Here is a 26,869-nt window from a genome sequence, read left to right on the forward strand (position 1 = left end):
CCCCCCCCCCCCCCCGCCCACTTTGTAATCAATTGCCCTGTTGAATGAATGAGGTGTGAATGGAAGGCAGGCACCTCCAGACAGCTGCAACCCTTGGAGAGGGGATGGGAGCCAGACCAAGGACAATTAAACTTGTCAAGTGGGTTGACTAGAGAAAAGCAGACATACTGATGGCCTCGGGGGTTAGAAGCCAGCACTTTCCTTTGGTAACACCCTCTTTGCAGCATTGGGACAACCCCTAGCCCAGAGAAAAGCAGCAAAAAGGACCAATTTTTATGAGACAAGATCAGTAGAACAGGTCAGCCACCAACTCGCCGCTCGCCTCCTCACCCCCCCGCCAAGTATAAAGCCCCTCCTTTCCCCGCCCACCTCCTCAGCCCCCGGCTTGCCTCCTCAGCCTCCCTCCCCCGCCGGCGGCTCACAGGGAGCCCACCTGCCCGCCCGCTCGCCTCCTCAGACCCCCACGGCTCACCTCCTCCCCCCTGGCGGCCCCCGCGCGCCTCTTGCTTTCTGCTGCTGCCCCCACCCCCTGCCACTGGCTCACCCTCACTCCCCAGCCTGCCACTGGCCTCTTCACCACCCTGCCCACCCACTGGCTAGCCATTGGCTGGCCCCACCCTGCCGCTTGCCTACTCACCCCCAGCAGGCCGCACAGGGAGCCCACCTACTCCCCCCCCGCGGGCCGCACAGTGAGCCCACGTGGGCCACATGCGGCCCGTATGTTGCGTAGGCCTGTTCTAAACCAAAGTCTAAAATTTTCACTGTGGTAGATTTAATTTTGTTAACATAGAATATCAGGGTTGGAAGGGACCTCAGGAGGTCATCTAGTCCAACCCCCTGCTCAAAGCAGGACCAATCCCCAGACAGATTTTTACCCCCGTTCCCTAAATGGCCCCCTCAAGGATTGAACTCACAACCTTGGGTTTAGCAGGCCAATGCTCAAACTCTCAAACCTCCCCCCATTAGAGAGAGCATATTTTATCTTCCAGAAATGAGTTCAAGTTCCAAAAATGTGGAGAACAGCAAGAGCAGATAAACGTGCAAACATTTAGTTAATGAAGACTTGAAAAAAAGGGTTGATAAAACAGTAAAAGAAAGTGGATGGGTCCTGATGAAGAACTGTCACTGAAATCAACAGTACAACACAAATGATATCTTTTGATGAAGTTTCTTGCAAAGTTGCCTGAGTAGTTCTTGTTTTCTGAAAGACTGGCAGTTGGTCTCTGCAGATAGGATAAGACAGACAGTGTTTCAATATGATTTTCTAACTTTACCAAAAGTACATAAGAAATTTTATTCCAGCTCAAAGTGGTCAAACAGGTTTACAACAGAGATGATTTTTCAATATTAAGAAACTGTTTTAAAGCTGGCATATTTCACCTCACAGTTGAAGTAGTACAGCATGAAACATGAAAACAATACTGATTGTGTTAAGTAGACCATATTCAACATTTTATATTCTATAGCTCAAACTAGAAATAAGCAAACAGTAAGATGGCAGGTCAACTACTGAGTACTGTATTGGGTACATATACACTGAATATTTAAAACATTCACAATGCAGTTATGCAGTACTGTACTTCATTTTCTGGACATGTTCATATTCTTTTCTAGGCAGTTTAACCTTAAACATTAAAACAGGAAGTGTTGTATACAGTAAAGATTAAACACGCTTAACAATCAATCCTTCTGCAGAAATTGGGATTTCTTAATGATTAGTTGCGAATGAAAAGTACACAAGTCCATAGCAGTGGGAGCTCCAGACCTGCTGGTGCCAAGATGGTAAAGCAAAGTCTCTGCAGAACATGGGAAAAGTCTGCACCCCAGCAGGAGCTTTCTTCACTGTTATGTTAGTTGTAGAGGATCTCTATTTGTTAGCTTGTTTTTGAAATCTGGAAAAAAAAGTTACATGGATTTCAAAAGTAATTTTTTATAAAGGCAGGATTCAGCAGATAGGAAATATCAATCCTTCAAATAATTACAGCTGGAAGGGTATTCCTGAAGCCATCATAGCTCAACTAGTAAAGACAAACTCAGTTTTTACAGACTGTGACGGTAGGCTTCAAAATACAATGGAATTAGGGTTTGACTCATGCTCTGTCAAGAAGACCCAACACCATCAAGAATGAATTATTTCCCACTCCCCTAAAAAGTTTGTCAATATTGCTTTTTTTGATCCATAAACTTTGGTTCTCTTTTCCCACAACAGGTGAGAGCCACGTGTGGTTGCCGGCATTTCTCTATGCAAGTGAAGGAATGAGAGACTTCACTTACTGATTGTACCACAGTGAGTTGGATATGCATATTGAGTCTGCCCATAAACCATATCTTATCCAGTAACCACTCCAAAGTTTCAAGGGCAAACACATACTGCTATGTGCTTTCCACAAGGCTAAGTATAATCAACCATAATTCCTGCCTCAAAAAAATCAGGGCAACAGAACATTTGAAACCCCAGACTTCCATAATACAGTACGTATTTTAGTTAGAGTAATTTTTTTTCCCCAAGTGGGTCTAAATATGAAAAGATCTAAATATAAAGAATCCTAAAGAATGTGAGCAAGCAACTGGGTCTTGCTCCCTAAAGAAATCTTGCATCTAAGACAAGCAGACTATTCTATAAACACTATTCTCCTTTGGCTGTAAATGTCACAGCAACGGAACAAAATGTATCTTGGGATACAATTCAGTAGTTTCTACGGCTATCCTTTCCACAGGAAGGAGGCATGCGTGTTCTGCCTCAACTGACTGAAACCCCTTATATTTCCAATAAATAATGGAAGTGTGTATTTATTCTCTTGACAGTTACTTTTGTTACAGCTTTTACTACTGCTTCAATGAATCAATCCTTGTAGCTCCCAGTATTCTTATAAGAAATATTTCATCACTTTGCTTTGCGATCAGTACCATTTCTGCTAGAAATAGGAAGTGCTGATTCCTAGCATCAAGAGATTAAAACTTCACCCTTGTTTGCCCATCATTGCTGACTAATACACCTGTACTCTCAACGCTGAGCTTGCTTTTCCTCAGTTGTTTCGCCAAGCATTTTTAAACTGTCAAGCCAAAGGACAATTTAAGTTACTTGGCAAACGAACAAATAAAATTAATACTTATACAAAATGTCTGTGACAAGAGAAATAGAAATAGGGCATTACTTAAGTGACACTTAAATACAGATAATTGAATTGAAGCCAAAGAAAATCTACATTCAAATACTGACCTTTAAAAAAAAAAAAAAAAAAAAAAAATGGATGGCTCAATCTGCCTAGGCATTAGGATGGTTCTCAAAGGATACTTCCACTTCAGACTCCTTTTGGTAATTTTTATCATTGTACACAAGGCTTTCCCTTCTCTTTTTCCGTGTTTGAGTTATATTTTTGGTTTCCTGGGAAGTGGATGCACACATGCTCCTCCTGCGTGTTTTGCAAGAACCCCCTGCAACAGGAACACACTCATTGTTCTCTTTCCCCAAAGCTGAAAATTGGATCCAATTTTCTTGTCTTTGATGAATGTTCTCAGATTCTTTAAAGATGGATGCATACATTGTCCTCCTCGATTTGCAAGCAGAATCTGACAAAGAGTTCTTGTGAATCTCAGTAGGTATTTTAATCCACACAAGTCCCTCATTTTCTGCATTTTTATGCAGCCTCATACTGCGTCTTACCTTTTTTTCATGATCCTCACTCGCCTTCAAGAAGGACTGTTCTATAGAGTAATGTAGATCACTAAACATTTCTGAGTCATTTTCGATTCGGGGTTCTTGCTCATTAGAATAAGAACTAGAGAGATTGTTTCCACATGCTTCAAAATGGAGATTCTCAAGTTCAGAAAGGTACATAGTGCTTCTGCCTTTTCTTGAAGGCCTTTTGAACCTTTTAAGACTGGCATCACTGTCAGCTGTTCGTTCTCTTGCAAAGTCTGTAATAGAACATCCAGTTTGAGTATTTTCACTTACACTGATGTCCTGCAGGTTTAAGAACTCTAGCTCATTTAGCATCTCTGAGTTATTTGAAGGATGATCACTTTCCAGTACACATTCATTTTCTATTAAGACATCTCTAGCTTTTTCATGTTCTTTGTCGTCAGATGTATCAAGTGGGGAAGTGCTCTTAATTTCTTGCATAATAGTGTTTAGTAGTGGCAAAAGAGAATTTGATTTTACAATGATAGGTGAAGTGTGTTCTCTCATAAGACTGGGCTCAGACTGCTGACAGCTGGTCTTATTGCTGTCTTCTTCACTGATCTGATTATTCACACAAACATCACTCTCTTTCTGTCCTAGTGACATTAAGGGTGATCCCAGCTCATTTTCTGTTTGAATGTTTTCCTGTATATTAAGCACCTCAATATTAATGGTTGAAGCAGGATCAGGGCCACTGTCTGATGACTGACACTCGATGCCACTGGTGCTGCTGGCTTCTACAATGTCAAGTTCTTTAGTGTTTGGACATTTGTTTGTTATAGGCACTTTCCTTTTGATTCTTCCAACCACTTTTTTCTGTTCAACGACTTCATTCATAGATCCTATGTGTGCATTGCTGGATTTGGAATAATCTAAAAGGATATACAAAGTTTACAATTTAAAAAAAGCTATATTGACACAAATTTGCTTGGTTATACTCAAGAGAATACCTGAAAGTAAATGTAAATTTCAAAAAGAGTTTCAATTTATTACAAAGAAGTAAAACCGTCACAGTATTTTACACTCTCCTCCCAAAGAACAGCAGTTTCAAGTAGTTAACATTGGCAGTTATTGTCAAAGCTATTCCGCACCGGTCATCTACTCAAGCATACAGTCTTTCTAGTCAGACCATTCTACAAATAATCAGAATTTTATAGGAAAGTTTGAAAGAGACCGACTGGCTTCAGTCAAATTAATAAAAGGCATAGGGAAGCAGCATACTTTCAGAGGACGCCTGACATGTTAATGTGCATCAAGACCAGCTAGGCAATATCGTTTCAATCATGGGCAGAATTATGAGCTGCCCAGAAACACTAATCCGAAACAGGCTTTGATACTAGCATTTGAGATGCCTCTTCATTTCCCATTAAGTTAGGGTTTACTTGAAGTTGATTTGAGAGGTAAAATATCACAATTTCCAGTGGAAAGATCACTCCACATTGGGTTGACTGAGAAAATTTAAAGGATCCAGGGGTGCAGGTGAAGGAAAGCATTAACCCTTCCCTCTCATGGCTCAAAGAGAATTTTATTAACAGATGACATGCTCCAAGCTATCATAACCAACATGGCAGCAGGCCACCTGACTGCTACAGTAGTCAAGACACCATGCTGCTTCTAATCAGTCTATCTTTTCTTCTAGCTGCTTAACTTACTATTGCATTATAGTCACAAGGTCCCCCCTGAAAATTAAATATTACAATTCATATTCTGTATGCCTCACTGTATTAAATTTAACACTGTGCACTAAGCTTCCCACTTCTACTATTCCATTTGTTTCCTTCACACTCCTCCTTTGCACTTCCTTTTATGATACACATGCCTGAAACTTTCTTCCTGTCCTGATAGGACAAGCAATTACACTTCTCTTCTTTCAAATCCTTCAAAATGAATCAGAACACTTCCCAAGTCTCAACTGTAGTACCAACTAATGAATTTTTAGTTTAAAAAAATCTTTACTATTTCTTTCCAACCATAACATTTTTGCAGCACTATGAGACACTGATCTTTTGGTCGTCCTGTGCAACATGCCTGTATTGTCTGAGAACTTAAGCTCCCAAGAGCAGGAAACCGGTCTTCTCTTTTGTGCAGTGTGAAGCATATTGCTGGTGTTCAAATAAAAAGATACAGTATTCATGAGGCGGAAATATCAGTTTAACTAAAATATCTATAAAATAGTTGACCCTCACTACCAGGAGACAAACTGGAAGCTAGTGATTGCAGTTTTTAGAAAGGAGGAACAGATCTAGATCTATACAGACTAACTTTGAGGTCACATGACGTGGGGGGGGCCACAGGATTCCAAAATCCTGAGAACCCATTCTTTAGAGAAACATAGTTTTGTGTGCATGCACAGACTTACACTATATGTAAAATGTTAAAACAGAGGTAGACAGGGAAACATAAGATTTCCAGTTTGTTCATAGATGCTTAAGACTAAATTTTTTTTGTTTTTTTAAATCCCATTAGGAGTTTGTCCAAAGCTCAAAAAACGTAGATATAATTTGGCAAGTGAGCTAATCAAAACATCCTTTGGGCATATCAGTGATTAACAACATGCAGATTTCAAATTCTTCTAAGGTATTCAGAATAACCTGGCCAATATTTTTCTTTAATGTAATGGATGAAGTGTACCTCTATGGTCCCTCAGTTGCGTCAATCCATTCATTAAAAAAAAAAATTACAGTAAACTAAAAATCACACAAGATAGCCTGAGGTTGAGGACCTAACCAACCTTCAAAAAAACAAAGTTCAGGATTGACCACCTCAAGGATTTTCTGCCTTACCCAATCACCCCATTTATTTGATGGGCTCTTCTTGTAACAATTTCAATTTAAATTGCTACATTAGAAGAGTGTAGTTTTATCCAGCTGGGGCTTTGTAACAGCACCATAGATTTCCTGGATCATATCACTGAAGTATGATTTTTTTTTTCTCCCCCACTTTCTCCAGGATTCCTCTTCACAAGATGATAAAGGTCAGATTTATTAGACTTTTTATATATGCATAGAGGCAAGAAAGTTAACAGCTTTTACAGTTTTATCATTGATTAAATCAAAAGTGAAAGTGGCTGAAAGGGAGAAAGACTATTACCTGAGAAGAGCAGAATGTGTGTCTTAGGTGAGTTTGGAGAAGATGGTGCAGAAGAGAAGACCTCTGGGATCTCAGGAATTGGGCTCAAAAGAGGTTTCTTGGAAGCTACTTCTCTCTGACCATACAAGGATTTTTCTACCTTTTTCTTTCCTCTTTTTCCTCCATAACCTCTAAGTTTTACCTTCTGAAAAGGTTTAGAAAAAACATATTATCCCTTTTAAGTTTTTCCAATAAATCTATATCAACTAACAGTTTATTTATCGGGAGAAGCATACATTTAGGTAATATTTTAAGAAAATATGGTGTAACTGGACCAAAGTTATTCATTGTTGAATACAATAACTGGTATGGGAGTTACATCTTAGAGAAAGCTTAAGGGGTCCTTTCTGTGCTATACTGTTGTACGAGGTTTCCCCTGCCTCTCATAAGAGAGGTCTTAAGGAAAATGGTATAAAAGTTGTAGGTATATAAAGGCTATTGGGCCCAGCTTCACCAGTGGTACAGGAAGGGATTAGGGAGAGTGAGACACCTATAAGATAAAAAAAGTGTGTTGGCACTGGCATAAAAACAAACCCACCAAAAAACATTATGAGCAGATCTTGTAATTATTGAAGACATCCATGATAAGCCAGTTTCAGGAGTCATCTAGGACAGGAAAAATTAAGTGAGATATTCACACAACTGCAGTGTGCGGTTACTTACAGATATCCTTTTGGGGGCAGATTTGTTTTCCTTTCCTCTTTGAACCTTGCTCTTTCTTAGATTTTTAATATCTTGAGCATTTTTGGCCGTTATATCTGTCGAGATGGTAACACCAGTCTCTTCTGAAATGTTGATATACTGTTGAGGAACATCAATTCTTTTTAAAAAAGAGTACAGAAGCCATAACAATCTCAAAGTTATAAATCTTATGTTTATCTCACTTGATTAACCGACGAAGTCACGATAGCAATATTATTGCAGCGAGGAAGAAAGATTTACCCCCACCCCATGCAGTTAAATATTGTCCTTTTTAAATATTTATTTTAAGGAGGGTCTTCTGGCGTATCCTATTTCCTCATTGAAGTGCCCCAACCTGTAACTAGAGCTATACACCTCTATGCAGTGAGTCTAGTAAGGGATAGTATTGGAATATGTTAGAATCCTGTGCAAGAAACTCTGTGAGCCACAAGTTCCTGATAGCTAATAGTTGGGTGTCATGCTGCTATTAGACTACTGGGCCAGCAAGTTAACATATTCTTTAATATTGCTAGCTGGGAACACCAATCAATCACTACCTGCAGCATACTGACCTAACTGTAATGTTAACCCTACCACGCACACATATATCCTGAAGATCTTACAGCAATCAAAAAAATTATATAGTGAACAGGAATGAAATTTGAAAGTTATCAAGAAGAGTTTATAATTGTGCAAGATTGAGTGTGGAAAAAGTAAACCAACTTTTAAAATAAAATTATGAAAGCATCACTGTTTTGTTAATCTTACCAATATTTATTTTTAAAATTATTTAAAGGAAGCTCTCAATCATTTGTCACCAACATCTAACAATACAAAAAGTTGTTAACATTTGAGTTATATGGAAGTTCAATAAAAATTACCAAAAGAAAATATTAAAGATACTTACCTTTCTTTTAGTAGAGGACCGGGTTATTCTGGTACAAGAGTTTTTGTTATCAAAGGAATTAATTTCTGTTAAATACACTGGAAAAGAAGAATCTTGGTTAAACTAAGAACAGCAGATATATCTGTCTTGGGAAATTTCAGGTATAACTCCTCTCACTATACACCTTGTCTCAACTTTTTTTAATTATGCTTATTTGTTTAGTGTATAAAGTATGCCAAGCCCTTTAAAAAAAAAAAACCCATACAAGACAGCCTTTTCCCTGAAAAAATTTAGTCGTAGATCAAAATATGACAAGCAGGTACAAGAAAAACTGAAGGGCTTGGGGTAAGGAAAGGGAGGACAAAGAATACAGCAGCAAAGTAACGTGGTTACTTAAAGAGGTATGCACATACCTTGTTTATTTTTAGAGTTTTAATTTGTTTTTGGCTTTTGTTTGTTGTTTACATTGTAAAAATCCCTATATTAATACAGACTTCAAAACAAAAAAACAAAACCCCCAAAAACAAACAAACAGATATATCCAAATTACTAAGCCCAGTTCATGTTGGAACCTCGCAGTTAAAGAGCCAGATTTCACCAGGAGTTAACATTGTTCGAGAGATTGATCCTGTACCCAATCGGGATCAATGGCAAAGCTCCCAATGATTCAATGTGCATGATCAGGCTATAAATGAGTAGGTCTAACCAAAAGAACCTTTTAGGCAGAATGTGAAATCAAATCCTAAATGCTTGCTGATAAAGCCTTTATGTCCACCACATCACCATACATTTTTTACATGCTGATCACACTAGGCACTCAATTAAAAACATGAAAAACAAGCAGTAAATTCAACTTCGACCAGGCACACACACCAAACAAATTCTGAGGCTTCAGTGAGGTTGAGTTGGCCTACAAGCCAGTGAAAAATTAACATTTCTGATGCTTCAACATTGTGTCTTGTTTATCCCAAAGTTATTTTCAAGTTTTATCAAACAGCAGCATTAAACATAGTTCAATAGCAAATGTAAGCATGTGTCCTTGGCATCTTTCCCTAAAATTTTTTCATTAACTAAGACACACAAATGCTAAGAGATATCAAATATACAAACTAAGAAGCCATATTATAACCCAACTTTATTACCTTTCCTATTCTCAGGGACTGCTACAGACTCTTGAAGAGGCTTAACATATTCCTGTATTTACAAAAACAAAACAAAACGTTAAAAATCACACACACACACACACACACACCCCCCTTCTTTCAATATTTCAAAAACCTGCTTAAAGTGGCATATGAATGGCCTAATGGAATTTTCCTTTCTTTACAGGATGAAGGAACTTACTAATTGTCACACATACCATGTTTCATAATGTCTCTACAAAAAGTATGAAAGGCCCAAGAAACAAAATGAGGCTAAATACGACATACTTCCAATATTGTAACAGAATTCACTCCAAATGGCAAATCTGCAGGCAGAACAGCTATGCAGGATGCGTAAGGCAATTGAAGCAAACAATTTAATGTTTAAAGAGTAACCATTCCAAGATGTTAATATCTGGACTAATCTGACATTTCAATTTTTTTTAAAAAAAAAGAACAAAATGGAATGATAAGACTGATTGTAGAGACTAAGTAGCCATTGTAATAAATTAAAGCAAACTCACATCACCATCACAGTCATCAAAATTTGGCTGGGATAAAGGTTCTCTCATAGGACTTATTACTGTGGAAGGGCTATCTCTTTGTGAGCCTGGGTTACTGATTGGGGTCGCTCCTTTATGCAATGGTGTATTTGCAGGCAAGGTTTTATCAAATACTTCTGGGCTTAGCTCCTCTCCAAAAGTAACCTTCTTTCTCTTCATTGGCTTTTCAGAGCTGTACTCATCTGTTGTGTCTATTGTTTTAGTATTGCTTCTATCTGTAACAAAAGATATTAAATTCATAGTGACTTCAAATGCGATTAATGGAAATATTTCACTTTAAATTCTCTTATTTTATTTAGAGACTTGAGAACAGGCAATTATTTCAAGCACAGAATTCCTAATGAAGTCAACAGGATTTTTCAGTATGGATCTACAGTATTACAGATTTGAGAACTAAGGGAAAAGGAGACAAAAATATAGGAGACCTAGTTTTACAAAAAACTCAAATATAACTGAAGATGAATTGCTTTATGGTTTTTGGTAGGAAGAAATAGAAAACTATTGACTATAAAAAAGGAATCCCAGAGTTACTCTTATCAGGATCCCCCTGAAGAAGCTATTCAATAGGTAAGATGGACTGCCAGGTTCTGATGTATCCAAATATTGCTTGAAAGTTAGTGTTAAATTATAGTTATGGTGAAAATGTTAGAACAATATCAAAAGTTAGTTATCACCTTACATCAGTTCAGTAGCCTGCATGCTCGGGGTCTCAGTCCAACCTGGGAGGGCAGTTATCCATCCACCACCACTGCAATGAGCATCTTTTAAACTAAACTACTACCTATCAAAGATAGTCACTTCAGAATAGTGGCCTGGGCTGCATATAACTCAGCTGTGCCTCTGTACAACAACCTGGACCTTAGCTCTGGGTGCAAAGAGATAAATGGATGTTGTGTCACTGCTCCTCCACGCCCCCCCACACCCTAAGCACATTTTTGGTTCCACCTGTGACGGGTTGGATCACAGAAACCCCCTGGGAGCTGCCACCTGATGTGCCAAGACTACTTCTCCCCCCTGCTTTCCCTGCCAGCTCGGGACCCCAGCACCCTGTCTTGCTGAGCCAGACACTCCCGTCTGCTCCAACAAAGACCCAGGGTCTGAATTACTTGTCCCAAACCTGCAGGTTTACCTGAAAGCAGCTAACAGAAGTGTTCCTGTCTATCACTCAGATGCCCAACTCCCAATGGGGTCTAAACCCAAATAAATCCATTTTACCCTGTATAAAGCTTATACAGGGTAAACTCAAATTGTTCGCCCTCTATAACACGGATAGAGAGATATGCACAGTTGTTTGCTCCAACAGGTATTAAATACTTACTCGGAGTTAATTAATAAGTAAAAAGTGATTTTATTAAATACTGAAAGTAGGATTTAAGTGGTTCCAAGTAGTAACAGACAGAACAAAGTAAGTCACCAAGCAAAATAAAATAAAATGCGCAAATCTAGGTCTAATCAAACTGAATACAGATAAGATCCTCACCAGTTCCAGAATGCTCCCCTTTACAGATTAATCTCCTTTTAGCCTGGGTCCAGCAATCACTCACACCCCTTGCAGTCACTGCCCTTTGTTCCAGTTTCTTCCAAGTATCCTGAGGGGTGGAGATGCTCTCTCTTTAGCCAGCTGAAGACAAAATGGAGGAGTCTCCCAGGGGTTTAAATAGACTCTCTTTTGGGTGGAGACTCCCTCCTCACCCCTATGCAAAGTCCAGCTCCAAGATGGAGTTTAGGAGTTACCTGGGCAAGTCACATGTCCATGCATGACTCACAGTTTTTACAAGTGGCATCCATTGTTGACATGCTACCTTGAATGTCCTCAGGTAGACTTCTTATGTGGATTGGAGCATTCCAAGATCCATTGTCCTTTAAAAAGAACAGGAGAACTTGTGGCACCTTAAAGACTAACAAATTTATATAGTCTCTAAGGTGCCACAAGTACTCCTGTTCTTTTTGCGGATACAGACTAACAGGGCTGCTACTCTGAAAATTGTCCTTTAAGCATTTCTTGATTAAGTACTTAATTTCAATATTTCTTTCTCCAGGAGGCTTTGGCTACACTGGCGCTGTACAGCGCTGCAACGTGCTGCGCTCAGGGGTGTGAAAAAACACACCCCTGAGCGCAGCGAGTACAGCGCTGTACAGCGCCAGTGTAATCAGTGCCTGCATCGCTGCACGCTCCCTTGCAGCGCTGCAAGCTACTCCCCTCGGAGAGGTGGAGTACATACAGCGCTGCAAGAGCGCTCTCGCAGCGCTGGTGGCGCGATTATACTCGCGCTTCACAGCGCTGCCGCGGTAGCGCTGTGAAGTCCCGAGTGTAGCCAAGCCTTAGGGTTATTTAGAAATCAAGCCAGTACACAGCCAACATTCATAACTTCAAATACAAAAATGATACATGCATACAAATAGGATTAATACATTCAGTAGATCATAACCTTTGAGATATGTTACATGGCATATGTAGCATAAAACACATTCTAAGCATATTTCCATAAAGCCTTATGGGAGATACCATCATACCCTCCCCCTGGGCTTACTGCCAGAGACTTGGACACTGTCCATGGCGGAGGCAGTACATGTAAAATCCCTGTTTGTCACACTCCTTTTCAGTACCTTTAAGCCATATGTCGTCATTCCTAAGGATCCTAGCCAGTTTTGGGGTTCTGATCCCCAGATGCCTGAAAACAGTTTGGGGTGTAGTATTGCTAATAGAATGCAGACAGCAATATCTGTTAAAGTGGAAGTGTCTTGGCATTTAGCCACCAATGCCATGAGGCAGTGTGCCTCAGTTTCCCCTTCTACACAGCAGCATGGGCCGGTTATGCTTTTGCTGCTTTTTACAGGTATGGGCTGAAAAGTAACATGCTGGTGGGGCTGTCTTGTCACCATCCCTAGCATGTACAACAGTTTCTTCCACAAATCAGGTATGTCCCACATCTTTAAAGGGTTTACCACTAGTATGAATTCTTTTGTTTTATCCCATAGGTGAATTAGCAAGACACAAGGTTAACAGCAAATCTACGGTAGACAGGCTTCATTCACTCAATTGAACTTGTTTAGCATCGATTGCATTTTCCCAGTTCTCTGTGCCCTCTGGTAGGCACTCCGATGCAGATTCTTCTGCCTCTTTGGGGAAGGCTTCTAATTCAGGCATGTGTTTGGGTCTTTGGCCAGGAAAGGGTGTACTGCAACCATGCCTGCCCTCGGCCCCCCCCTCTGGAATTTCTCTGGGCTGGACCCCACTCCCTTGTGAAATTCCACCCATGCAGAGATTTTCCCCTGCCCTGTCTTGGAGAGATAGTTTTATCTCTTACAAGTGTAGCAAGAACAACATCTTTCAATGGGGTGCTCTGGACCCCTTTGGGCACCCCACTTTCTGTTCCCAACAGGTTAGCTGGATGGACTCCCCCCTCCAGGAGACCTGACCCCCAGGTTTCCCTTAAAACCTGATCCAGAGGAGAGGGGACTGACATTTTAAACGCAGACTTTTCACCCTCCTCCTGGGAAAGTCCTTTCCTACAAAAGGTGGGTGGGACTCTCTGCCTCTCCCCCCACCTTCCATCTGGGCTTCCCTCTGGGTCAGACACTCGTGTCCCCCAAAAGGGAAGGTGACCCTGCTCCAGCTGTGGGCTCACAGCTACCAGCTATGACAGACCTTTCACTGGCCAGCAAAATCCCCCACCCTTTCACTCGGGTTGGGCTGGCGCCCAGCTACAGAGTCCTTGGGGTCTGTTCCCACCACGGCCATCACCAGGACCCCAACTTCCACCTTCGGGACACATGTCTCTGTGCATCCCAGGGCAGGTCCTGCCCCCTGCTGACCTGTAACTTCCTGGCAGTCAGCAGCCGGGGTGGCCCCCCTGTTACAAGGTGGTACATCCCCCTCCCCCGGGGAGAGGATTATGGAAAAGGAGCTGGCTTCCTCCAGCCCTTCCCTCTGGAACTTCCCTTGAGCCCCGGGGCTACAGGAACTGGCTACAACCATCCCTGCCCCCAAAGCTGCATCCTTTACTGCTGCAGAGGAATTTAAGAGACACCCTCCTATTCCCCCAGCAGTCCATGTGACTTCACCCACCTCCTCCAGGGCTTTTAGCACAAAGATTTCTTCTCACTGCTAACCAACCATGGGACAGATTCTGCCACATTAAAGAAATCATTCCCCAGTAGAAACGATGCAAAATTGTGTGCTGCTGTTGCAACAGTCAGTTCAGCCTGCAAATCCCGAGTTTGCACATGTACTTTAGCTAAAGGTGCAAGGACTTTGTAACCCCCTACCAGCTCTAATTCTGCCACTTTACCTGGCAACAAATCCTTCTCCTGGATCAGGTCCCTCCTGACCACAGAAATCTCAGCACCTGTGTCCCTCAATCCAAGAAGCACTTCACCATTGATTTTAACAGCATGCATATGCTCATTGCTTGGTTATGTGGAAGCAAGCTTTACAAATCCTGTGTGGAAAGAGGCCACAGCCTGGCTCTGAGAAGCCGCAGCTTCATGTGTTACTTGTTGCCTGTTTCCACTCAGCAAGGGACACCTATTCCTCAGGTGCTCATTGGACTTACAATGACAGCACTTCTTGGGCTCTTCTGCTTGCACAGGAAATTTGGGGCAAGTACCAGAGAATGGGGAGGTGACCCCCCAGCCTCCTTTTTCCCAGGGGTAAAATGGTGATTCTGCTTTCCCCCGACCCTGTACCCCTCTGCCAGTGGTTTATGTTTGATTGCAGCTTGTGCTTGCTCATAAGAGTCTGCAAACCCAGCTAATTCACCCACTGCATTTACCTTTTTGTCCCACAAATACTGTTTTTCATCATCACTGCACATATTCAGGAAGTGTTCTTGAGTAACCAGATCACATACCCCTTCGAAGCTTGTAATGCCTTTCCTTCCCACCCCACACCCACTTATCTACCAAATCTCTCATTTTATTGGCATAAGCCACATTATTCAATCCAGATCCCCTCTTAAGACTCCTGAATTTAACCCTGTAGGTTTCAGGTGTTTCAAAACCAGACCCTTAAATTTACCATAGTTTGAAGCATCATCAATAGGCATCTTATTGAATATATCCAGAGCTCTGCCAGTCAATTTTGCTATCAATGTGGTCATCTTTTGATCTTCAGGGATGGCATAGAGGGTGCACAGTCTCTCGAAGGTGATGGAATATTAGGCAATATCGCTGGATTTCTCATACTGTGGACACAGTTGCTCCCATTTATGGATTTTTGGGAAAGTGGAGCCAGCAGGTGGAGGGTTTTGTCTCTTCGACTCCATTACAGCCAGTTCATGCTTCTGGGCCTCCCTAGCTGTCTCGTGGGCAGCTGTCTCTGCCTCCACCCTTGCTGTCTCTGCCTCCATTGCTCTCTTGTGGGCAGCCTCCTCCCTCTCCATCACTCTTATGTTCAAAAAGAACAGGAGTACTTGTGGCACCTTAAAGACTAACAAATTTATTAGAGCATAAGCTTTCGTGAGCTACAACCCACTTCTCCGGATGCATCTGAAGAAGTGGGTTGTAGGCCACGAAAGCTTATGCTCTAATAAATTTGTTAGTCTCTAAGGTGCCACAAGTACTCCTGTTCTTTTTGCGGATACAGACTAACACGGCTGCTACTCTGAAACCTCTCTCTTTTGCTTCCAGTCTAGCCAGCTCTAGTTTGTTAGCTGCTTCACTGGTAGTCATTTTCCTGCTTTCTTCTGCTGGGCCACACCCCCTCTGCAGTTCACTGAAACTGAGATGCACTCAGCTCAGTGTTCAGACTTTATTTTGCTTCCTTTTCTGTCCCTACTTCCCTCCACCGAAATAAGCAAACAGAAAATAACAAACCAGTAACCACTTTGTTTTCCAGCCACCACACTTAAAACTCACTTAAAATCACTACCAGTATCTCAAAGCAATCAGCTGTGCACAGATCCTGCTCGACTATGCCACTGTGACGGGTTGGATCACAAAAAACCCCTGGGAGCTGCCACCTGATGTGCCAAGACTACTTCCACCCTCTGCTTTCCCTGCCAGCTCGGGACCCGAGCACCTTGTCTTGCTGAGCCAGACACCCCCGTCTGCTCCAGGGTCTGAATTACTTGCCCCAAACCTGCAGGTTTACCTGAAAACAGCTCACAGAAGTGTGCTTGTCTTTAACACTCAGATGTCCAACTCCCAATAGGGTCTAAACCCAAATAAATCCATTTTACCCTGTATAAAGCTTATACAGGGCAAACTCATAAATTGTTCGCCCTCTATAAAACTGATAGAGAGATATGCACAGTTGTTTGCTCCGACAGGTATTAATACATACTCTGAGTTAATAAGTAAAAAGTGATTTTATTAAATACAGAAAGTAGGATTTAAGTGGTTCCAAGTAGTAACAGACAGAACAAAGTAAGTCACCAAGCAAAAAATAAAATAAAATGCGCAAATCTATGTCTAATCAAACTTAATACAGATAAGATCCTCACCAGTTCCAGAATGCTCCCTTTTACAGATTAATCTCCTTTTAGCCTGGGTCCAGGAAAGGAGTTATGCCTATGCGAGACAATTCCTTCCCTGCTGCAACACTGGGGTCTAGCCCTCACACACTCCATCTTCTTCCATCATTCAAGTGCGGTCAGCACTCGGGTAAGACAGTCATTGTTTAATAGCCTGCATCAATCCTACACAGTAGTTTAAGACAAAGCAAACTGAGTCACATCTAACTGACATTACAAGAGTAGCTTAGACAGGCGGAATCCATAATGCAATAGGAATTTGGCCAAATTTGTAATTTGGCCAGGAAACAGGGAAAATACCATAACATTTAAGAAAAGAATCATGGAATTTTTATAACTTCAGGTGGTCAGAACCTCAGTTTGACACAGTATAGTGAAAATGGCCCCTCCAGAACTACAGTATGCCCTGGAGTATTAAGTACTGAGTCAGAGGGTAGGAAGCTTGCTACTAATCAAACCAATTAATACTTCCTGGTCTTAAAAGTTCTCCACGTTAAGAACTGACTCAATGTCCAACAGGATCACAGCTCAAGATGGTATTTTGGCCACAGGCCAAAAAGTAACCTTTTACCTACTGTAAGCCCTTCTGTCATTTGCAATTTCAGACAATCATATAATCCTACCGTGACCAATTTTTCACAAAAACATTTTAACTTTGAAAGTATTTTAAAAGTTATATCCCAAGGATATTGCTGTATATTAAATATTCAGTTTTCTTATATCTTCTCACTATTAAAAAAAATATATTAAATGGGCACTGTCCACTTGAAGTCATGTTTCCATCTTAAAGTTTTGTACCTGTTGTTGTATAATGGCAAAGATTGCTGAAAGAAAGAAATTAGTGATATTGTCTTCCTTCCCCCGCCCCCATTCACTTTGAGAATTTGATAGTACTTTGCATATAGATAGTTTCCTCTTTTTCTTTGTCCGTTGTACTACCTATCCCATGAAATAGGATGACATTTGTGCACTGCTTACTTACACTCTTTCCTCAAGTTCTGCAACAAAGTGACCAGCAGCAACAGCATCAAGTTCAACTTGACAGTGTTCCTTTTAATTAATGGGAAATAAAGATTATGCCAGTTTAGAAACGTATAAAAATTTCTGACCTGTTTGCAGTTCTTCACAACTTCTTGAAAGATCAGAGAATAAAAGAGGTTCATTTCCTTCCATGCCAGTAGTATTGCTTACGAGTTCCTATTAAGATCAACAGTGTTACTCCTGTCTAATCAATACAGTAATGTAATACACCTATTATTGTTATAACGCTTGCCTGTTCATGTTTAATTTATACAGTGTTCAATTTTGAAAAAGGATAATGAAAGTCATTTTCTTTAAATAATTCTTAGTAATCAGCATAAACTGAGCATTAGATAATCTTGTTTTTTAGAATGTGTACTGTACATGTTGAAGGCCCCCTGAAACTTTCAAAATAAAATAAGACAAACCTTGGATATGAAAAAAGGTCACAGACATACCCCTTTCACAACCTAACAACTGTTTAATACAACTTCCAATGCATTTTGTTATACCATTAGTCAAAAAAGATGTTTCTTGGAAAACATGGTTCAGTTAAAAAAAGTTACTGAGTAGTGAACACAGTAATGCTTCTTTAACGTTTCAAGTTTATATTTATGGATGAGATCAATACACCAACCTTCACGTTTTCCGTCGGTAGTTTTACTGGTGTTTTCTTCAGAACAGATCGAAGGCAGGAGGAGCCGTTATGTGATTTTTCACTGGATGGAAGGTTTCCCTTTTGTGGTGGCGTAATAGGTGGCATGGTTTCATCAAATATCTCCAAGCTCAGTTCTTCTGCAAAGGTAACTTTCTTTCTGCTTAGCTGCGATCCAGTATTACCTCCAACTTCCTCACTGATACACTCAGAAGTAATATCTTCAAAATGAATACATAAATATCAAGATTTAAGGGCTTTAGATGTAATGTTAAAAAATTCAACATTTGTTGCAATACATGCATGCTGCTACTTAGTCTCAAAAGCTGCTTAAATGTGCGAATTCCTCAGAAGTTAGGTTTTTGGTGTTGTGGTCTCCATTAGAGATGCATTATGCATGAGTTACCACCATACAATATCATATATGGTAGTTTATTTCCTGTGTTTAAAATATAGCTGCTATAGTACCTCAATTATTTTCTTTTCTATTAAGATTGTGTCAGCATTTCTGTTATACTTCCCTATTTTCTGGAGGTTTAACATGCAGTTAAGGGAAATGGTCAATGAGAGATGGATTATCACACTTTTATGTGAAATCTATGTTAATCATAAAAGTTCCTTAATTATAACCTCACCTTTCTTAGGCCTGGTCTACACTAGGCGTTTATGTCGAATTTAGCACCGTTAAATCGAATTAACCCTGCACCCGTCCACACCACGAGGCTATTTAGTTCGACAGAGCTCTCTTTAAATCGATTTCTGTAATCCTCCCCAACGAGAGGACTAGCGCTAAATTCGAAATGGCCATATCGAATTAGGCTAGGTGTGGATGGAAATCGACGCTAATAGCTCCGGGAGCTATCCCACAGTGCACCACTCTGTTGACGCTCTGGACAGCAGTCCGAGCTCGGATGCTCTGACCAGCCACACAAGAAAAGCCCCGGGAAAATTTGAATTCCTTTTCCTGTCTGGGCAGTTTGAATCTCAGTTCCTGTTTGGACATCGTGGCGAGCTCAGCAGCAGTGGCAACGATGCAGAGCTCTCCAGCAGAGGTGACCGTGCAATCCCAGAATAGAAAGAGGGCCCCAGCATGGACTGATCAGGAAGTCTTGGATCTCATCGCTGTGTGGGGCGATGAGTCCGTGTTTCCAGAGCTGCGCTCCAAAAGAAGGAATGCTAAGATCTACGAGAAGATCTCTAAAGCCATGGCAGAGAGAGGCTACAGCCGGGATGCAAAGCAGTGCCGCGTGAAAATCAAGGAGCTGAGACAAGGCTACCAAAAAACCAAAGAGGCAAACGGACGCTCCGGATCCCAGCCCCACACATCCCGTTTCTACGAGGCACTGCATTCTATCCTAGGTGCGGCCGCCACCACTACCCCACCAGTGACCGTGGACTCTGAGGATGGGATATTGTCCGCGGCCGGTTCCTCGTCGGACATGTTAGCAGACGGGGAAGATGAAGAAGGAGATGAGGAGGACGAGGCAGTCGACAGAGCTGGCACCGCTGATTTCCCCGACAGCCAGGAGTTCTTCATCACCCTTGCCGAGATCCCGTACCAACCGTCCCCATCCCTTACCCCGGACACAGAATCAGTGGAAGGATCAAGCAATAAGTGCTGTAAACATGTAAACATTTATTTTTAACAGAACGGGAATATTCATAATATTAACAATGTGTTTTTACCAAAGTGCTTTAAACATGTAAAAAATTATCTGCTACAAAACTGGAATATTTACAATGGTAACAAAGGATTTCTCATGATTTCTCTGCCTTAGGCTCTTCACAATTTAGTCCCAAGTATTTAAAAAAATTTTTACAATGTCCGGTACTTCATGATTCTGCGGCCCAAGACGCTCCACTCTATAGTCCCAGTGCACCTAGGCGAAAATCCGGTCAATATGGCCGGGGATTGAGGCGAAATCCTCATAGGAGAACTCCTCGTAGGTCTCATGGAGGTAGATTTCCAGCCTGTTCATCAGGTTCCTGGGTAGGGCGATCTTATTTGGCCCTCCGTGGTAGGAGACGTTTCCCCGCCACGACACAATATAGTACTCCGGGATCATCGCACGACATAGCATGGCGGCATACGGCCCAGGTTTCTGCATGCTTTCCCTAAGCATGCGTTCCTTCTGGCTGTCCGAGATCCTCAGAAGGGTGATGTCGCTCATGACGCCCTGCTTTGAATTAGGGAGGGGAAATGTTAGCATTGGGACTGCTTTACAGCCACGCGGTGGAGGGAGAGGGGCAGCATACAGGGATCTTTCCCTGGGACAGCCGCGAGGGGGTGGGACGGGGCCGAGTTCATGCTTGCCTGATTGAAAGCAATGCCAGTCTCTGCTGCCAGCAATGTGAAAGGAGGCCAGTGCTACTAATAGAGTTTTAAGCAGCCACAAGTCTACGGCTTACCATGATTGCCAGCTACAGAAGTTCAGGTCTGCAGGCACGCTTCTCAGATCACTCCAAGACCACCGCAAGTCCACAGGCACTGAAGGCGAGGGCCGAAAATTCGACCTTGTTCTGAGTGCGCATGTGAGAGGTGCAGTGCATGGTCTTGTTCACAGAGAAAGACTAGGTTCTTTGTGCACAACTTAATTTATCTGTCTCAGGAATTCACTCCCTTTTTACAATTCACACAGACACATCTGCGACTGTCTCCCAACCCAGCCTGTCAGCACACTCCCAGAGGCTAGCGCAGATTAGGCGGAGGAAGAAGAAGACGCGTGAAGACATGTTCTCAGAACTAATGGGCTGCTCCCGAGCCCAGGCAGCCCAGCAGACACAGTGGAGGGAGAACTTGTCACAAATGCACCGAGCAGTCATGGAACGGGAGGAGAGGTGGCATCAGGAGGACCAACAGGCTACTGAAAAGCTGCTTGGACTAATGAGGGAGCAAACGGACACGCTCCGGCGCCTTGTGGATGTTCTGCAAGACCGGAGGCAGGAGGACAGAGCCCCGCTGCAGTCTCTCTCTAACCGCCCTCCCCCGCCACCAAGTCCCACACCACCCTCACCCAAAGTCCAAAGAAGGAGGGGCGGCAAGGGCCGTTAAAACTTTCAGTCAACCCCTGCAGACTGCTCTAGCACTAGAAGGCTCTCATTCCCCAAAATTTGAAAAGTCCTTTCCTACCCACCTCACACAAGCCCCCGTCCAAGTTTCACCCCCCACGTTTCATGTGTGGTTCATAATAAAATATTTGTTCCTGTTCATTACTGTTTCCATCCTGTTCTTTTGGAGGAGAGTCTTTCTGAAGGGGGGGAAGGGGCTTGGTAATTGGACAGGACAGTCACCTTTAGCAGGGTACAGAGGCGGGGTCAGGTCCAGCATCAGGACACATACACAGTGCAGTCACTGGTTACCCTGGTCAGTCTTGGAGGTGGTTTTCATGTTCTGGGGGGGGGCGGGGGGGGGAGGGGTTGCTCTGTGACTTTGTGGCGGGGGAGGGCAGTTACAGATCTTATGCAGCGGTCCTTATCCTGGCTCACAGATCCACGCAGCAGGGGATCTGTAACCCTACCCCCCCTGCCAGAAAGTCACATAGCCGACACATACACGCAGTCCCCCCCAGGAGTGCTGGCAGGCTCCATTGAAATAACCAGTGCACCAGTGCGGAGCCTGTCATTCCGGGAGTTTAGAAGCATCATTTGCATCAGAACACTAAACCCGCCCCCCGCCACAGTCTGCGTCCCCGGTTTAAAACATTCCCGCGAAAACAGCAATACAGACAACGGTGTTCATTAACAAAATAGAACTGATTTTATTTTTTGGGAAGGGGAAGGGGGTATGTAACTGGAGAGGATAGTCAAAATGAACTGGGTAAAGAAACGGGGGCAGGTTCAGCATCTGTGTCCACAAACTTAACAGTCACCGGTTAGCCTGCTCAGTCTGGAATCTTGCTTTCAAAGCCTCCCGGATGCACAGCGCGTCCCGCTGGGATCTTCTAATCGCCCGGCTGTCTGGCTGGGCGTAATCAGCAGCCAGGCTATTTGCCTCAACCTCCCACCCCGCCATAAAGGTCTCCCCCTTGCTCTCACAGAGATTGTGGAGCACACAGCAAGCTGCTATAACAATGGGGATATTGGTTTCGCTGAGATCACAGCGAGTCAGTAAGCTTCTCCATCTCCCTTTGAGACGGCCAAAAGCACACTCCACTACCATTCTGCACTTGCTCAGACGGTAGTTGAACAGTTCTTTTTCTGTGTCCAGGGCGTCAGTATAGGGCTTCATGAGCCAGGGCATTAGCGGGTAGGCTGGGTCCCCGAGGATGACTGTAGGCATCTCCACATACCCAACAGTTATCTTGTGGTCCGGGAAGAAAATACCTTCCTGCAGCCGTCTAAACAGACCAGAGTTCCTGAAGACGCGAGCGTCATGAACCTTGCCCGGCCATCCGACGTTGATGTTTGTAAAACGTCCCCGATGGTCCACCAGTGCTTGCAGCACCATTGAAAAGTAGCCCTTTCTGTTGATGTACTGGCTGGCCTGGTGGTCCGGTCCCAGGATAGGGATGTGAGTCCCATCGATAGCCCCACCGCAGTTTGGGAATCCCATCGCGGCAAAGCCATCTATGATGACCTGCGCGTTTCCCAGGGTCACTACCTTTGAGAGCAGTACCTTAACGATTGCGTTGGCTACTTGCATGACAACAACCCCTACGGTAGATTTGCCCACGCCAAAGTGGTTCGCGACTGACCAGTAGCTGTCCGGCGTTGCAAGCTTCCAGAGGGCTATGGCCACTCGCTTCTGGACAGTCAGGGCTGCTCGCATCCGGGTGTCCTTGTGCTTCAGGGCAGGGGACAGCAACTCACAAAGTTCGAGGAAAGTCCCCTTCCGCATGCGAAAGTTTCGCAGCCACTGGGATTCATCCCAGACCTGCAGCACTATGCGGTCCCACCAGTCCGTGCTTGTTTCCCGGGCTCAGAATTGCCGTTCCACAATATCCATATGACCCATTGCCACAGTGATGTCCTGGGCGCTGGGGCTCGTGGTTTCTGACAGCTCTGTGCTACTCTCCGACTTCAGGCCATCACGGCGGTGTCGTAGCCTCCTCGCCTGATTTCTCTGCATCTGCCTCAGGGAAAGGTGTATGATAAGCTGCGAGGTGTTGAGAACGGCCACAACTGCAGCGATGGTCGCAGCGTGATCCATGATAGCAGTGCTGTGGCGTCCGCGCTGTCACTGACCAGAAAAGTGCGCGAACTGATTTCCCGCCGGCGCTTTCATGGAGGGAGGGAGGGCATTAGTGACGGACGGATGACGACACATTTTTTTACCCAGAAGGCATTGGCGGCTCGACCCAGAATTCCGATGGGCAGCGGGGACTGCGGGAACTGTGGGATAGCTGCCCACAGTGCACCGCTTCCAATATCGATGCTCGCCCCGTTAGTGTGGACTCACAAAGTCGAATTACTCTCCTTAGTGTGGACACACACGTTCGACTTTGCAATATCGATTCCACATATTCGATTTAAGTAAAAATCGAACTACCCTCGTAGTGTAGACATACCCTTAGAATCTAATGATATTTCTATTTCAAGGAATGCTTCAAATAATTACTATTTATGTGACATAAAACTTTACAAAAAACACATTCCAAATTGGACTAAATATTTTGAGAGCTGGAAAACTGTTTTTATATGAATACTTAACTCCTCATTAAAATAGCTTTTAGAGCTGCAGTACTTAAAGAAAGGAAACATTAAAGTATGAATGAAGAGGCACTGAAACTTATTAGAACGTAAATTTGTAATGTGTTGTAATACTTGTTAGTTATAAAATAAAGCTTTTTAGAAGAGAAAGGCTTTTTAAAAAGGTAACAACATTAGAGGTTCAGAAAATCAAAGCAAGTTCAGAGTGATTAACAAATATCAAGAATTACAGCAAAAGAATCATTTACATGAGACTGTTTCCTATCTTTGGGTTATTTTCTTTTCTACACTCTTGAGAATCTCCTATTACTCTTGTTGGGGTACAGAATACCTAATTTTCTATTAAATTCTCATTTAAAAGAAGCATTTCCTAAAATATTGTAGTTTATAGCAAAAAGAGCTGCATAAATCTGGGAACCAGATTAATTTGAGCTTCTCTGCAGCAGCAATTGAATAGTACATCATCATCCACGGCACTTTTTTGCCAGCATTGGTAATACAGCACAAAGCAATATTGACTTCTGTTGTATTTGAAACTCCTAATCATAAAGAGATAGCATCACTGCTTGTGAAATGGAAACATAATTAATAAGGCATATTTAGTTTTTAAGAGTAGTAACAAAAGTAGTGATGAATCTTCTTACTGCGTGGTGTCTTTGGGATGCCCGTTAGTGGAATAATCTCTAAAGATAAGCTTCCAGATTCAGTAGTTGGTGGCGTACAGGGAATTTCCTAGAAAAAGGAAATTATAGCTCTTTTTACCAGAATACTGATATGCAAGGAAATGCAGTAAAACAGTTTTCAAAAATATAAAAAGTCATGGATATTTTTAAAGCAAAAACCTGAACGCAGCTTTGTTACTTAAAGTTATTAGAAGTGAACCATAAAGAAAATGTTTGTGCTCATTGAAATTTGTTTCTATGTCTAAATAGTCTTTTTAAATGAGTGGTTTCAAATGCTTATTTTTCACCTCTGATGTATCAGCTCTGATCGTCAAGGGAAGACAAAGAGGAGCTTCTGCAGGACAAGAGTTGGAGCTCTCAATCCTAAACTGAAGGGATGGGGTGCTGAATCGTTTACAAAAAAAAGCTTCTCTCTTAAGTGTTTGCCAGGCGTTTCAGTTAAACAGCAAATAAATCAAGAACCAAAACAGTTAAGCTTTCTGACTAAACACTCTCTCTCTCTCAGTTCGAGTCCTCAAAACACACACACACACACACACACGGCAAGACTTGATATTTCCAACGTAAAAAAAAAAAAAACCCAACTCAAAACAAAACCAACCCCCAGCCCCAAATTTTAACCGGAGACAAGCCTGAGGCCCATTTAGAAGAAAGACGAAGATAAAATATTAAAAGGCTTTGCAGTTCACTTGGAAGGCTGTCAAGTACAGGATCAAATAGGTAACTTTCTAGTCTATCTGTAGGCAAGGACTGTGAGGTAACTGTTGGCAAATGGTGACTTTAATAGCAACTGCTGCTTATGACTTTTTCCCTTTTTCTTTGAGCATATAATGCATGTTAAAGAGTCAGGTAATATTCCTTCTGTAGGAATACAGTTTTCATTATCACATTATTAGTCTCTTTAGTTGACTTTATTGCCACAAAATATCAGCAAGACCAAAAGCTTATCAGAATTCAAAAGAGGATTTCAAATGTATGTAAATAAGAAAAATCAGAGGTACATTAGTTGGGAATAAAAATAAGGAAAATAAAGTAGTAATATATTTCAGGGAACAAAGTACCGACTAACTGATGCGGGTTAGGAAGAAACTTCCCTAAGAGCTGTTTTTTGTTGCAGGTTACTTGTACCTTTCCCTGGAGCTTCTGGTGGAGGCCACTATCAGATAGGACACCTGACAAGACAGACCAGTGGGCTAGCAATTCTGATGTATGGCATATCTTAAGTAGAACTTGTATGACATCCAGTAGGGTTTCTCTCCCCTTCCCCTATTTGTGCAGAGGCAATAACATGCCTTTTTCCTTGAGGAGGAGAGGCATGGAGAACCTTTGTTTTGCATCTCTTCTGAACGATTACATTAGTTAACCGACACGTTCAAAATTTGTCCACATGAATCTCATAGTTGTAACAGGCAGAACCTAGAGCACACATGGAGGGTGTTTCCAATGAAGAGGTATTGCTCTGTACCATTATCATCAAGCTCTACCCTCACATAGAACTTTGAAGTGTGATTTGACCTATGTACAAGAAATCTACAGGTGCCAAATGTAGTAAGTTACAAAATTAAAATAATATTCATTTCTGTAAATGGAAGTTGTGAATTAAACCTGTGTGTGATTACAAGACAAAAGATAACATTGTCTATTACAAGACTTTACAGTAGGCAAACACATTTTAAGCCTACAAATGTAGAAAATTGAAAAAAACACAAACCATCCACATTGTGGTATCGGGCCCATAATTGCTGGTGACAGAAGAGGAACTAAATTTCAATGTAGTCAATGCACCAGTACCCCCAACAGATTTTTGCTCCATCAGCAGTTCCACTGCTCACAATGTGAATTTAATTCCTACAAGAGGGATCTGCTGATGCAATTTCATAATTAATCCCCCTCACCCCCTTAAAGATATACACATACCGTTGAAATTGTAGCAGTAGTAGTTTCAATGATGGGCACCTCCTCTGGTGGAGAGACAATCTTGCATACCTGGATACTGGCTGGACTTTTATCACCATTAGTTAATTTTTCTTTCCAGTTTTCCCTGTACGCAACACTCTTGTGTTCAGATGCTAACTCTTCACTCAACTGAAACTGTTCATGCTGTTTTGTAAAAGGTGGTTTGTTCTGAGCTGCATTTGTAAGTTAATAAAATAAACAAACCTTAGATTTTCCATGTAGATCATTTACATCACTTCACTGCATAAGATAGATAAGCTAGAAGTCTCTCTAGTCAGACAAAATTAAGAACACCTTTTGAATTCTATTTTGCAAGTAGTACTATATTACTTATTTTCATTTTCTTG

At 42.2% G+C, this 26,869-nt stretch overlaps 1 protein-coding gene across 1 annotated transcript in view; it reads right to left on the reverse strand.

Annotated features, from left to right (window-relative positions):
• Positions 1 to 889: 889 nt before the first annotated feature.
• The window catches only part of CDCA2 (cell division cycle associated 2), a 31,977-nt gene continuing 5,997 nt past the window's right edge, over positions 890 to 26,869 (reverse strand). The window contains exons 4-15 of the mRNA XM_029912915.1: positions 26,484 to 26,695; positions 24,528 to 24,615; positions 18,217 to 18,455; positions 17,669 to 17,756; positions 10,045 to 10,298; positions 9,521 to 9,572; positions 8,400 to 8,476; positions 7,475 to 7,612; positions 6,773 to 6,956; positions 3,238 to 4,554; positions 1,619 to 1,621; positions 890 to 1,225 (exon numbers count right to left, since the gene is read on the reverse strand). Coding sequence (XP_029768775.1) covers positions 3,266 to 4,554; positions 6,773 to 6,956; positions 7,475 to 7,612; positions 8,400 to 8,476; positions 9,521 to 9,572; positions 10,045 to 10,298; positions 17,669 to 17,756; positions 18,217 to 18,455; positions 24,528 to 24,615; positions 26,484 to 26,695 — 2,621 coding nt within the window. The 3' untranslated portion in view covers positions 890 to 1,225; positions 1,619 to 1,621; positions 3,238 to 3,265. The remainder of the gene's footprint in view (positions 1,226 to 1,618; positions 1,622 to 3,237; positions 4,555 to 6,772; positions 6,957 to 7,474; positions 7,613 to 8,399; positions 8,477 to 9,520; positions 9,573 to 10,044; positions 10,299 to 17,668; positions 17,757 to 18,216; positions 18,456 to 24,527; positions 24,616 to 26,483; positions 26,696 to 26,869) is intronic.

Source organism: Terrapene carolina, unplaced genomic scaffold, assembly GCF_002925995.2.
Source record: "Terrapene carolina triunguis isolate 2854851 unplaced genomic scaffold, T_m_triunguis-2.0 Scaffold53, whole genome shotgun sequence".
NCBI lineage: Eukaryota > Metazoa > Chordata > Testudines > Emydidae > Terrapene > Terrapene triunguis.